This window comes from Solea solea, chromosome 19, assembly GCF_958295425.1.
Source record: "Solea solea chromosome 19, fSolSol10.1, whole genome shotgun sequence".
Lineage (NCBI taxonomy): Eukaryota > Metazoa > Chordata > Actinopteri > Pleuronectiformes > Soleidae > Solea > Solea solea.
In genome coordinates, this window is record NC_081152.1 from 8,245,409 (window position 1) to 8,260,350 (window position 14,942).

The following is a 14,942-nucleotide window of genomic DNA, read 5'->3' on the forward strand; positions in this document are numbered from 1 at the left end:
GCAGCTGTTTGGTTCGCTTATACCTTGGGCCGGCTCTGGGTGAGCTCATCAAATTTGCAAAGAATCTGCAGTAATGTGACTAGAAATGGGTCTTAAAATATCCACTGATTTGTCATAATGTCACTGCTGAAAACCTCAAAATACTCTGAGTTAAATGGATAGTTCAGGTTATTTCAAGTGTGATTTTTTTGAGGCATTGACACATTATCAAAAACCATTAGACAGAAAATTGCCAAGCAGAAATATGTGGACTTTTACATTTAATTAGCTTTATGAAAAACTGAATAACGATTTACATCACTGGATCTTGAAGGACACCGTGACATTGGCTGACATGGCTGAGTACATCAGAGTGAAACACAGTGCGTCCCTGCTGCTGCTGATGCTGGTGATGATAAAAGGCGCATCCTCCTCCTCCTCCTCCTTTCAAATTTCGGTCACGCAGCTTTGCCCAGATTTGAGAGGAAGCATGGTGGATGTTTTTCTTTTGTCGCAGCTCATATTGGCTTTTTATTTAAAGGGGGGAGAACGCGTTTAAAGCTGATGGGCACTGATGCCACGTCTTTATCCGATTAATCATCCCGCGATTGATTCTGGAAAATCTAAATTTGAGTTATTTTTGGATTGCTTTCATCCGACCGACCGACTGCACCACATTTCACGTTTGCCAATCCGCCTGTTTATACTATCTGCAGCACATCGAGTCCACTCCACACACACTTAGATCTACATAAAGGATTTCTTTATACAGGTTTGTATCATCCAGTAGCAGTGATGCGATGCCGTGAAGGCAGTGAAGCACAGTGAGGTGATGGACAATGTCAACCCCAGCGGGTTCGAGCCTCCTGCGCTCCTGGTCCTGACTGCAGCGGAGAGAGACACCTGAGAAGCGGGTGTCACCGTCATCTCCGGATGCTGCGCCGAAGAATGGGATACGTCGACCCATCGTCGGGTAAAGACATACTCGGCAACAGATCTCTTTGTTTCATATTTATTTGCGCATTCGGACTCGTCACGTTGTTGCAGCAGATCCTCTATGGGAAAAACTACATTAAGAGGTAAGACCTGGTTATTTCTGCTTCACGGAGGACATTCATAGCACAGCATGTAGCTAAGACAGTTAAACACACTAATGATTAAAAAAAAGCATGCCTTCATAGGTCAGTTTTCTTGAAATCAACATTAATGAGTGATTTTTTGAAGAATAAATGCAGGCTGTGTTTTGGGGGCTCATGGGGAAAACAAGCTCTCATGGCTGAATAGAACAATAGCAATTAACCATCCATCTTTATTTCCCAGTGGCATAGAGACAGTTTCCATTGGATTTATTTTTTTTGCTCTTTTCTGAAAATGAGGCATCACATTCATACCATACACAGTGCTGCAGCTGTATATGGTAATGTTTTTCCTTTTTCTTTTTCCCCAATTTGATTTCATGTTTCTGCCGTATTGACTGGTCGTAGCCTACATCTTACAGAGCATCAGGTTATCATATGCAACTGAAAGATACTGGTGCTGATGATGATGATGATGATGACAGATGGAAACATGACAAATATTAAGATATGTACTTCTTATCAGCCCCTGTTAACTCTTTGTGCAATACACTTGCAGCCACTGCAGAGCTTTGTATTACCTCTGCAACAGTAAATCCTGGATCTTGAGTCTACTCATCAGTTCAAACATCAATTAGCTCCCTTGATTTAAGACCCCAGTCCTTCACAAAATTTCAGTGTGAGACGAGCAGATGCTGAGAAGCTGAGATGTTTGATCTCTAGGTGATGTATGAGACGAAACACCCAAATGTCACCTCAAACAATAACAAAGCAATGAGGAAACTTTACCCAGCCCCCCCCACCCCCCCATCTGCCAGATATTCCACAGGACATATATGCTTCTATCAGAGAAAAGATATATGTGCTGCAATCTGTAAACTCCCACAGCTTACTCTGTGTCCCCCCCCCCCCCCATCCCCCTGCTGGGCTGGTCTGGATACTCAGTCTGGATTCATGGCATCCAAATCTCTGCAGTGAGATGCATGGATCCAGACAAATACACACACACACACATACACACACACTGACACATGCACATTTCTTTGCTTGTGCTCTTACTTGTTCCTAGTACTCAGCCTGGGGGGGGGGGGGGGGGTCACACAACACAAACCAGTGGACTCAGCAGCAGCCATTTTGCTTCAGTCTGTCTGTACACACCCCAGCGCAGGTGGGGGAAAGAGGGGGGGGGGCGATGATAGAGAGAGACTTGAATGTGGTGTGTGTGTGTGTGTGTGTGTGTGTGTGTGTGTGTCCATGCATGTGTGAAGCACAGTAAAAGGATGAAGAGGGAGAGAGAGAGCGAGAGAGACGTCATCTTATCTTTTCAAGCATAAACAATGACAAGTTGTTGTTGCCACATGGTGTTCGGCCAGCCACACCCTTGCAGTCTGTTTTTCCGACCTGGGGACATAATGACAGAAGGTCTGAGGCCCTGAGACACAGGGTGTTATAGTTTAGATGTAGGTCATCCTGGACGACCAGTGGGTTCAGTGAAGTACAACGACATTGTTGTATTTGATAGATATATGACCATGAACCAGACCACTGAGTGTCGCATTCCCTGCCTTCACTGACATCAGTTAGGAGAATATAGTATGGGGTGTTTTGAAGGATCATATTGCCTGAAATTGGTGGCAAACGTATTCACAGCAAGAAAGAGGCCTGCCAGAAACCCCTTACACGTAGTACACGTAGTTGTGGCTTTGGAATTAAGTGCATGTGGCTGAAACTAAGTGGTTTTTCTCATTATCAACTAATGATTATATTTGATTGATTATGATATATAATACCTCATGAATGTATGCCCCATCTGCCCAGAGGACAAGGTGATGTCTTCAAATGTGTTTTTATTTGAAGCAAAAGAATGAAGGAATGAACTACACATATAACATAACATATGTTTAACATGATGTAAACAATTTGTACTTATTAGCACTCATTTGTACATATTACATTTCTGTTGAAAGATGTGTGTACAAAGATAGAGACCACCATTTCTAAGTTGCAGCACTTCACTTGTAAAAGTTAAGTCAAAGAGGAACCAAAAAAAGAGACTGAGTGGTGATTGCATTAGTTCATTTCCTGTTTTGATCAAGATACCGGACATACAGTCGGCTAAGTGGTCATCTGATCAATGTACCTGGGGCCTTTACCAAAGAACCAAAGCCACAGATCCAGTATCTAAAAACATCCTTACAGCCCATTAACAAAGCTGAAGGGTAGAATCAAACCCGATTAGTGCTTTGGAGCGACTTTGTGCCTGTTCTTTGTTCAATCTAATGCTAGGATTACTTTAGACTCAAATTGAGTTATTAGGAGATTAATGAGCTCTTAACATTTGGATGCAAGATCTATGAGTTAGATGTAGTAATATGACGATGATTATTATGGCAAAATATTAGAAAATATCAGTGCTGCACAATCTTTACATGCTAGAAATCAGCCCACAGGCAAAGGCACTTTGGTGATCTATTTTAGTTGATATGGTGAGTGACTCAACTGTGCCACTGCTTTTCTGTGTGAAGGACATCTGTCCTCAAGTGAGGAAGAAACATTTTGGGTGATTTCTAGTGTTCCACTGTGATGCTGAAGTGGCACTTCTACAGAGAAGCCAGATGTGCCTGCACATCAGTTCTCCACGATGAATGCTCGCTCACATTACGCACCCAGAGAGGCTCTTTATTTAGCACAACTCCCACAGAGCTCTCAGAGAAATTAGTCACACAAGAATACATTATCAGTCAGCTAAGAAGAAATTTCACCCCTGACAGATCTTTGGATGTATTAAACATGGGTCCTCTGTTAAAACTCAAGGTAAAAACAGCCCCTGTCCTTTTGATTTTTAATGTTTAAATTATACATTTCCTTATTATCATTATTATTATTACAAATCTCATGATAAGCTCATAACCATCCATTTTTGTCCAAAACATGTTCTCCATCAAGATGAACATGGAAGCCTTTGTTAATTTCAAGACTCACTGCACAGATTTAGTTCTCTGCTAAATCTGGCATAGGTTTTTTTCCTGTACTTGAAATCCAGGTTTTTATGCATGGTTCTTTTTTTTTTTTTTTTAAAGAAGAACCATATACGCATGTCCTGATGCTGTGAACACCAATTGTCCCCTATAGCAAGATTTTTTTGTTTTCTGACATACATTCAGAATATTGCATTGTTGATGTAGGTCTAATCATGGGATTTGTAACAAAACTGTACAAAATTGCCAGCTGCTCAAAATGAAATATGTTTTATTGCTTTATTCTATGAAGCATTCCACTCGATCTACCCCAAGGAGACTGAACCTTGAAGAGGACTTTGTTTATTATTGTAAACAGACTCCAAACATACCAGTGCCCCTGTCTCTCTGGGATTATTTGTCTTTACTCAGAAAAATGTGAGGGTTATGAACCTTCTGCACCAAATGGTTTGCTCTGACTGTGATGGTTATTGTGAAAATTGAGCAGACAAGGTCAATACACCCAGAACTTAATGTGTAACATGGGTCACATGGCTCTGCTGGATCATACAGTTGATGTATTACTTGACAAAATTGAAACCCATCACTTGCATTCATTTCTCAGCCATAGGCAACATAAAACACATGTTTGCAGTCTGAACAGCATGTAAATTGGCAGCTAAACTTATCATGTGTTAATGTATTTAATCAGTAATATGTGGCTGAGTTAATGCATTCTAAGTTTTACTTTATTGTTTCTACACTTGGCAAATCTGTTGGCATCTCTTCCTTTAGAGGTGTTCTGACATTTGTAGGAACATTGGCAGCAAAATTTGCTCCTCTAAATCATAGCTACTCCGATATATTACAAGTCGAACACTCGTGGACTTCGTTATTGCAAAGCATGAATGTTTGAATCATCACTCAATCCATATTGTCATGAACTGACAATTCATTCGTACACATTTGATGCCACATTTTGACTGTTTTCTTTAGGCCAAAGTTGGCCCGCCCTTACTGTATATATATATATATATATATGTCTGTGTGTGACTGAGTTGTGTGAGTGAACACATGGGCTTGGTTGTATGTGTTTGACATCTGCACAATGAGGACAATAAATCTCAAAATAAACTCATTTTCTTATTAGTGCACAACAGTTTAGCCGACTCAAAGGGGACGAGACAGGAAATTGGACCGGTCCAGTTAATTTCTCCGATGATGGATCGCTGAGGCCTGCCAGAAATGGAAGGAAAAGGTACCTTTCCAGCGTGACTGACTGCACAACACCTCTGAGAAAAGAGAGTGTGAGACAGACAGAGAGAGGAAACACAAGTTTCAAAGACATCATAGAGATGACCCAGCCTTGCATGCCTACTAATCTCCTCAGATGCTGTAGACAAAAGTGGTATAGCACATTTAAAGTAACAAGTAACACTCTTTTTCCATTTCTACTTGTTTTGAGATCTGCAGGTTTTAAAGAAGATAATGTCGCAGGACCACATCACATATTTAACTCTAACTTAACCTGTCTGCATGTTGACAGATGTGTCCGTCAGAATTTTCAGCCTGATTCACAGATCGCCATAATATTCAGACCCTGCCTAGCTGTCATTAAGAAGACAAAAAAACGCACTCAAAGGTAGGCCTGTTTAAAGGCATTTTTTTCCTAGTATTTTCACTGAAACCCAGGAATGCCTCTTTCTTTTTCATTAGTCTGAAAGGTATAAGCTCTCATATTTTTTCAGTGGTGGTTGCACTTGCATGTTGTCTGATCCTGTCCACCTCGACCCAGATCCCCAAACCCCACCCATCCCCTCCAGAAGCTGGTTTGAACCACGGTCTCCTGTTGATGTTCTGGCTTCGCCTCGCACCGCTCTGTCCCATCCAGCACCCATTTCCAAATGCCATGTCCTCCTCAACCCGTGTCTCATGTGTTGTGCACAGCTCTGTGTGTATGCCATGTACATAGTGTGGACACTTCTTTTTTCTGCTCTTGCAATCTCCCCTTCTCACATCTGCATTGCCTCTCTCTCTGCAACCTGGATCAACTCCCTCTTTCTACTTTACTTTCCTTGTTACAAGAAGACAAGAATGTGTCAGAGTTTTGTCCCCCCCAAAGCTTCCAATCCTCATCGAGGATGTCAGTATGGTAAAATGCTGTTTAGTCCTTCTCACCCTGGACTGGTTTAGAACCAGCTGGTTAACGTTTATGCTGCCATAAGAGATAAAATTCATCTCATCAAGTGAATGACGCAGAACTGAACACGGAACACTTGCAAAGGTTTCATCATCTTAGCTAAAAGAAGCATGACTAAAGTTATTATGCTAGACAGATGCTCGTCTCAGTTAAACCTCAGAAATATCCTGCGTCATCAGGTGGATGTAGACAACCAGTTTCATCCCACCACTGTGATGCTCATTGTATTATTTAATCATCACCCTTCATTTTTAAAATCACCTCATTAACATCTTCATCCATCTTTGTAAACGCCATTTAATCAGTTCACAAATGTGTTTTGACATATACAGCCTGCATTTGCTGCCATTTTGCCATTAAATCCCCCCCTTGCTGTCACTAAAGCCATGCACATTTTGAAATGTATTAAGAGCTTTACAAGAATCAAATGTTCCTTAGGAGAAGGTTAATTTGAAATCAAATCTTGTAGAGCACCAGCAGTCCCACAAATGGGTTTATAATTTTTATAAATTATAGATTGGTGAGACAACCCTTTACAGAGGTACGATTGCAGATAATCATTAACATAATTGTTCCACATATCTACTGCCTCATGCCTGTCTGCCAAGGTTGAATTTACATGCAAATCAGAACTCTTCATATAACAACATGTACATACTAGAATATTCATCTGGTTGCTACAAAAACGTCAACATTCTGCACAGGATAATGCAGATACTTTAGTTTACTTTAGATACCCCTTTCCTATTAATCACCTTGTTTAAATCACATTAAATCATGTGCACAATTTATCTGTACAGAATTCAGACAATATCAATCAAAATCAAGCATTTAGCAAACAATACTGAATCTAAACTGGAGCAGGACACACTTAAACCAAAGGAGGACTGAGAATGTCTTGCTGAACAGCGACATCTGTGGCCATATGTAGTAATCGCAACATTATGGTGCATTGACTTGATCTATATCATTTCCAAATAACAATATTTCCCAGTGATCCCAGCACACACACACAGATTGCATGTAAAGATAATGTTGTGCGGCAAGAAATGAGGTGTTTCAATTAATTGTTAGACAAACAGTAACTTAATGAGTGAACAAATCCTCTAACTTTACTTAAACACAGTCACACCACCTCACTGAAAACATTAATTTTGTCTACTTTTATGGTTCATGTCACCATTTCAGTGGTTCAATTTATTGATTTAAGATTATGATTAAAATGAAAATATTTAATTCCATAAACATTTATGGTTGCCTGTTTGCATGGCCATCTGTGTTTGTGTATCAAAATGATCAAGAATCAGCCATTAAGTCACTTATTGTATCCAGCACAAATGACATAGTATTACTTTTATATAATTAGCTTCATGATTGCATAAATCAAATGCCTGGCACTGAAGGACAGACCCTTTTATACTCATGTCCTCCAGATACTACACACGTTTCATCATTTACAAGCAACAACCTTTATTTATTTCTGTTCTAAACGAATATACCTTAAACAATTCCAGTATTAAATCATGCAAGTTCTCATCACAACCAGAGCAGCGAGTGAAAATATGAGATGTATTGTTTCTCTTTGCGGTGTAACATTGATTTAGACTAAGATGTAACATAATCTGGTGCAAGTGTCCAGCAAACACTACTGTACTCTCCTGTGTGTGACGCCTAAAATCAGCTCCATCACTTCTGTCATTCACCCATCCCACAATGCTATTATGATATTCAATTCATATAGTCAAACGACAAACATTTTGTATGAAATCTAAAATACATTTTTGCTCTGTTTTTATGTTTATATTGCATCTTCTCCCCACAGCCTGTTGTTTTGAACTCTGTTGATTCATTTGTGTCTGAGGAGAGACGTGAAGGCAGGCGATGACTGTTTCTATCCCATCAGGTATCTGGAAAGCTATGAAGGTTCCTTTGACTACAACTCCACTACGTGCAGGGAGCTCAGGCAGGAGATTATGGATGTCAAAGTCTTGACAATGTGAGTGTTTCTTTCCTTTAAAGCGAGAGGGAATATTCACTGTCTCAATATATTCACAATGATATATACAGTACATATATGTTTTTAAAAATGTATGTGCAAACTATATATATATATATAGTTATTTTTTTAATATATTTTTTAAAAATGTAGAGGTATTTAAATTGGTCAACGATGACATGGCAGATGATACATTGTTGGCACATAATGCAGAGGATTATTGCCCAGATTCAGTTCACTCCACAAGCAGCCAGTTGTGCTCAAAGCAATTTGTGCAGCATATTCCCTCTGGTATGAATACGAACATTATCCAGTGACCTTTTCTGCATTATCCTTCAGGCAGTAAAAGTAAATTGTCGAAACACATTCCGGCTCTTGATGAGTCGCTGTGAGCCACTCTAGCTGTGGCAGAGAGCAGCTGCCAAACAGTCAAAGTAATGGTGCCACTCAGGCGCCTCCAGCTAATCACATCTCCCCATCATCTCAGAAGGAAGGACATTTCAAGGACTCCTACTTACAGACAATGATGAAGCCACTGCCTTTGTTGTAGATCCGGTGATAATCACTGCAATTTTCCTCGTCCTTTTCAGTAATTGTTTTGATGCTTGTTACATTTACTGCCTTTGTAGAAACATTAAACGGAAAATACATGGCCATGGGTATCCTTCCTCATACCACAAGTCTCTCTGCCTATCTGCCAGGGTGAAAACCTCCGACCTGTTTGAGAGGTGGCGGAACCTGCAGGTGTGTAAGTGGGAGCAGAGCAAGGAGGAGGCAAGCAACTTCAAGTGAGCATCACTCTGTGTCTGCAGGGAATGTACACATCTGGATGACTTCATTCTGTTATAATATATCTGTATGTGTGGTATTTCGGAAAACAACATGTCCATTGCTCTTGCTCAGCATCACAATCAACATTGAAAAAAAACACATGGATTTACAAAGAAAATTACACTTCTGTTTTTCAAGTAAATGTTAATTTTTATGTAGCATCACACAAGTCTATTTGTAGGTTGTTGATTTAACTGAAGATTAATTTTTATCTCTGACACAAGGAGTGGCTTTATGTAGATTACACACTGCATTACATTGCCTGTAATGTTATTTTAAATAAAAAAAACAATTACATAGCTGTTCATAGATTGCCTATATAAGCATTAGTAGCTGTTTTCTATTAATGAATGAATCATAAAATAATGTTTTTATTTAAAAAAAAAAAATCTTACATAAATAAATTGGTGGACTTTGAAATAACAATAACTTTCACATGCACAGATGTGGGGTCTGCATGAGGCCCAGTATGGAGGTAACGTCAGGGTAAACACCGCACAGGTGTGAAGCCCTTTTTTGTCTTTGTGCTGCCACACACACCGAGCCTAAACTGATTGAGAATTTTTTTCTGTGGTGTTTTCCCCCTCAAGGATGTCTCTGTCTCGTTGCTGTAATGCGCCTTCGTTTTTGTTCACCACCAAGAGGAACACTCCTGCAGGGACCAAGCTGAGGTACGAGGTGGACACCAGTGGCATCCTTCCCATTTCCACGGAGGTGTTCAAGATGTTCCCAGATGTGAGTTAGATTCCTGGGGTGCCGTCCGTTTGATTTTAAGTATTGTCTTATCTAAAACTAATGTTTAAACTGTTTCTGTCTGTTTGATCCAGGACATGCCTTATTCCAAATCGCAGTACAAGAAATGTGCTGTTATTGGAAACGGCGGCATCCTGAAGAACAGCAAATGTGGAAAGGAAATCGATTCAGCAGATTTTGCCTTCAGGTATGAATATAATCATTTGGTGATTTTTAAATTAGTGACACCTAATGGTGAGACTGCAAAGTGCAACAAATGGCACAAAGACAAACTAGTGACTGGTAAAGTGGTTGTTTTCGGTGTACTGAATCATTAGAATCAGTTAATTAAACAGATTAGTTCAGTACTTCCTGCATGACCGGAGCACAGACTCCATCACTGAACTAAAATACAGTGATTCGGCTCACGATCGTTGGCTTTCAGCAGTGCTGTCGCTAAATACACCAGACTCCTCTGTTAAATATTAAGATTTTAGAAATGCCCTTGCTAAATATTGGAGATTAACATATGTTGTTGGTATTCTTACGTATTTTTAACTCAGTGTTTCCCAACCCTGGCCCTCAGGGAACTTTGCCCTGCATGTTTTAGATGTTGTCCTGCTCCAGCACACCTGATTCAGATGAACTGCTCGTTATCAGGCTTCTGCAGAGCTTGATGACGAGCTGACCATTTGAATCAGGTGTGTTGGAGCTGGAACTAAAACATGCAGGGCAATGTTCCCTGAGGACCAGGGTTGGGAAACCCTGTATGAACTGATCTACAGTTTCGCTTTGTTCGGTTTGATTCTTGTTTCGGACGTCGTGCTCATGACTTTTCCAGTGACGACTCTCTGCCAATCAGTGGCCGGCAGTCTGTTGACGTCACATTTTAGTATCGGTTCAGCTCGCTTGACCTTCACCAGAGCAGGAACTACTTTTCTGCCGATGAAACCCTCCTAAGTATTACACCCTGGCCTTTTAACAATTTGTTTTCTCTTGTTGCAGGTGCAACATACCACCCGTTAATGACAAGTACTCTGAAGATGTTGGCACTAAAACAGATTTGGTGACAATAAATCCCAGCATAATTACTGAGAGGTACTGTAAATATGGGTTACAGTGAGGAATCAGATCTTGTGTGTTCTTCTCTTTTGTTTTTATTGTCTGTTAACATTTCACCCCCGCTGCAGATTTCAGAAACTGGAGAAATGGCGGCGCCCATTTTATGAAGTTCTCCAGAATTACGAGAACTCCTCAGTGGTGCTTCCAGCCTTCTACAACACGCGCAACACAGACGTCTCGTTCAGAGTCAAGTACATGCTGGATGACTTTGACTCCCAGAGAGGCGTGTTCTTCTTCCACCCGCAGTATCTGCTTAACGTGCAGCGGTTCTGGGCGGTGCAGGGCGTCCGGGCCAAGCGGCTCAGCAGCGGCCTGATGCTCGTCACCGCCGCCTTGGAGATGTGTGAGGAGGTCCACCTCTACGGTTTCTGGGGATTTCCCATGAACCCCTCTGGCATCTTCATCACTCACCACTACTACGACAATGTCAAGCCACGGCCGGGCTTCCATGCGATGCCTCATGAAATTTTCAACTTCATTCAGATGCATACTCGTGGTATCATCCATGTACACACGGGGCAGTGCACGTGATCCCTCACTCTTCTGCTTCAACGGGGAAGCTCAATATTTGAACATTAGTACCTTTTATTTAAGAGCAGGGTTGTCTGCCATCTTTTTATTTTTGGTGAATTTGACAAATTACAATTTCCTCTGTATTTAAAAAGAAGAGTTGGCCTGGAACGTATACTTCTTTGCTCTCACTGACTAAACTACACATTGAAGGTTGCTTGCTTTAATTACCAGTGTACTTCTGTTAAAGATGTGTATCTTAAAGGTCCAGTGTGTAACGTTTAAGAGGGTTTATTGGTAGAAATTTAATATACAGGAGTATGTTTGTATAGGTGTGCAATCACTTTAAAATCCTTTTTTAGAAAAAGTTAAGTTTTTCTAGCCTTAGGATAAGCCTTTTATATGTACTTTAAACAAGGGCCTTGTTTTACAAAGGCCACCATCTTGCGGCAAATGTTTCTACAACAATTCAAACCAGCCAGATATGCATTTTGTGTTTTGAAATAGAGGTTTCCTACACAAATGGCGTACGAAGGCCACTATAATTCCCTGACACACATATGGAGATCTGTGGACGAGTCCTTCGTATGCTACAGTCACTAATTCTTACACACTGGACCTTAAAGTTGTTAATTTATTCAGTCAAATCACTCTGGTTACATTTTACAATAGGATGCTTGTTTTTAATGTAAAAAAAAAGTACTCTTCATAGTGATGTTGTTTCTGTGAAGTTTTCTAGTGGCCCTTCTGTACAGAGGTTTTGTTTTCTACTTAATATTGCACAAGATGTTTATGCAATTGTGGGCGTCTTCGTGCTCCCTCATCCCTACTTTCTTCTTCTGTGTGGGTGTGGCAGCTTTTCATGTTTCTGATAAACACAACCTGAACCTTGATATTAGGCTTATAATAAGAAAATAGGCAAAAACGACATTGTAACATCCATTTGTCTACTTTTGTAATCTATTTCCTATTCACCTGATTCATTTGGTGAATATTTTAAGACACTATTAAAAGGCCTGTTTTCATTGGCCTCCTTCCAATTAAAATTTTAATTTGATTGTTTTGGTTAAAAAATGTGGTGGGGAAAGGAGAAGAAGCAAGGGTGTTTTTGTTTGTTTGTTTGTTTCTTTCTTTCTTTGTTTGTTTCTTTCTTTCTTACTTTCTTTCTTTCGCAATGGCAAAGCCAGACAGACATTCTGCAGTGACTTTTCATGCCATCCAATCTGAGCACTGCTGATGGACCCAGCCTCTTGTTGTCATTCATGTCTTAAGCCATGCTGCCTTATGAGATATCAGACCCCTCTATACATGATATGCAGTGCACCCATGTGGTTTGCTTGTCTTCACATTAAAAATCAAACTAAATCTTAGTTGATGTCTTGAAAAAACTGATTCTACATTTTGAGAGCCTTTAAAGATGTGCAGCTTGTGTTCTCTTGGAAGTAGTGAAGTGTGAACATCATGCACTCATAATCACGTACTGCTCTGCATGACTTTACTCTGTAGCTGGCTTTGTGTGCGCCTGCTTTAACGGTCACTAAAATATGTTTACACTGAAGCCTTGACTGAATCTTACAGTGTTTTTGGAGATGTGTTAAACTAAAACTATAAACTTTTTCTGGGAAAGATGAATGGATTTCCTAAAAGTGAGCTGTACAACAATGTGGATGCTGTTTGAAGATGGAAGAACGATGATGCCTGTGCTTTTGTGAAATGAAGATTTTTTTGAATTATTTGACTGTCCCCCATTGAACTGTGCATATTGAGTTTGCACTCCAGAAAGCATTGTGCATTTAACACAGAGTATGTTTGGTTTCTAATGATTACTTGCAAAAAGTTTTAAGGTAACTAAATTCATTGGTCGTCACTGGTCATTGTCATGCTTGGCTGAACACTTCATTTCCCCCTTTGTGTTGGGAGATTTGATTAAGACATTTCTTTCATAATTTTGAAATGTTTTAAAGACATATAAGTGTCTTATATGTGCAGAATGGAGGTCATACAAAGTATAACACAGTTCTTTCCTTACTGATTCCAAATCATTCTTTATACTGGTATTGTGTTTGTAAATAAACTGTTTGAATTTTCTCGCTTCATGGTTTCATCATTACTTATGTCAGGATGAATTTAAATCACAAATATGTCAAGATGCCATTCAAGATTTACATGTATATATGTATATGTAAACATATATGTATATATATATATATATATATATATACATATATACATATACACACACATATATATGTATAGATACATTTATATATATATATATATATATATATATGAAACTATATATCGCCTCAGTTGTTTTGGTGCTTGATTTCTCCACTTTGGGCTGCTGTACATACATGGTGGTACAACAGGACAACCATGGATATATTATAATATAAGGGGTTCATTCACAAACAGTGGCTGTTATGGGTGATTTAAGCTGCGCAAAAACACACATGAATAAATAAATAAATAAATAAATAAATATATTTGAAAAAAAAAAGAAATCAAAAAAATCTCCGCTGTTATTCTTCATCTGCCCACCAGATGGCACTGTCTCCTATTTCCCCCTGGTTTACTTCCTGTTCCACATCTCCAATCACGTCACACCTGTCCCACTATGTAAATGTGACATTTTTAATAGTTCTTCGTCAGATTATTTGTTTGTTTTATCGGTGTTTCTCCCGTTTCTATGTGAGTATTATCCTGTTATTAGACCTGTTTTCGTGTCCGTCAGCCATTTTCTGTGTCTCATCATTTTATTAGCCTGTCTGAATGTGTTCTATATTCTACATGAAATAATTACTAATTAACTCAAAGTAGTTAACCTTAAATAGTTACATGCTGAAGTTATAATGAAAAAAAAATAAAAATTAGCTGGACTAACAACAATTTAATCTATAGAGTCACTGTTTGAAATAGTTAGCTAACAATTAGCTAATGCAATTAGCTAATTATGATTAAGGAACGGCCTTATTTCTTTTATGTGATTAGAAGTGACCACAATGAATTTCTGCTTGCCTGTGTTGTATAGTGACATTATAGTTATATATCCGTTGAACGCAAAACAGATATTTCACTCAAGGAAAAGCACAGTGTTTTTATATGGGGACCCACTATAGACAATTGACCATTTCAACTCTATTCCCTATATAACCTTAGAACAAATTTGTCCATAATTAAGTTTTCTGACGATGCTTGGTGGCATTTCTACAACATCTAATATGATAGAACTGATCTATCATGAATGTTGTCATGAATGCTAATTCTTTTTCCTTTTATGATTCATCAAAAGGTCTAAAAGTCAATATGTGATTGCAGTGTAAACACTTTATAAATTATATTATCATTATTATTATTATTATTATTATCATTATTATTATTATTATTATTATAATATTAAAATAAGCTGCTATGTGTTAGAGGAGTGATTCCTTGGTTTACAGTTTCAAATAAGGTTTGACTCTGGGTAAGGCTGGGTAATCTGATGTTGAAAGATCAATATGACCAAACTCTGCCCTCCCTTGATGCCGATGTTATCA

At 39.2% G+C, this 14,942-nt stretch overlaps 1 protein-coding gene across 6 annotated transcripts; it reads left to right on the forward strand.

The window, feature by feature from the left end:
• Positions 1-382: 382 nt before the first annotated feature.
• st8sia5 (ST8 alpha-N-acetyl-neuraminide alpha-2,8-sialyltransferase 5) lies at positions 383-13,497 on the forward strand. Of its 6 annotated transcripts, none has more exons than XM_058617248.1 (9): positions 389-1,058; positions 5,163-5,270; positions 5,559-5,654; positions 8,116-8,208; positions 8,838-8,996; positions 9,630-9,774; positions 9,867-9,979; positions 10,777-10,869; positions 10,962-13,497. In XM_058617248.1, the coding sequence occupies exons 1-9, from the start codon at positions 913-915 to the stop codon at positions 11,422-11,424; spliced, it is 1,416 nt and encodes a 471-aa protein (XP_058473231.1). In that variant the 5' UTR covers positions 389-912; the 3' UTR covers positions 11,425-13,497. The 6 variants fall into 6 exon arrangements, with proteins under 6 accessions (XP_058473228.1, XP_058473230.1, XP_058473231.1 ...); XM_058617249.1 differs by having other exon boundaries at positions 393-1,058; positions 8,910-8,996; XM_058617245.1 differs by having other exon boundaries at positions 383-1,058; positions 5,163-5,654.
• Positions 13,498-14,942: the final 1,445 nt, after the last annotated feature.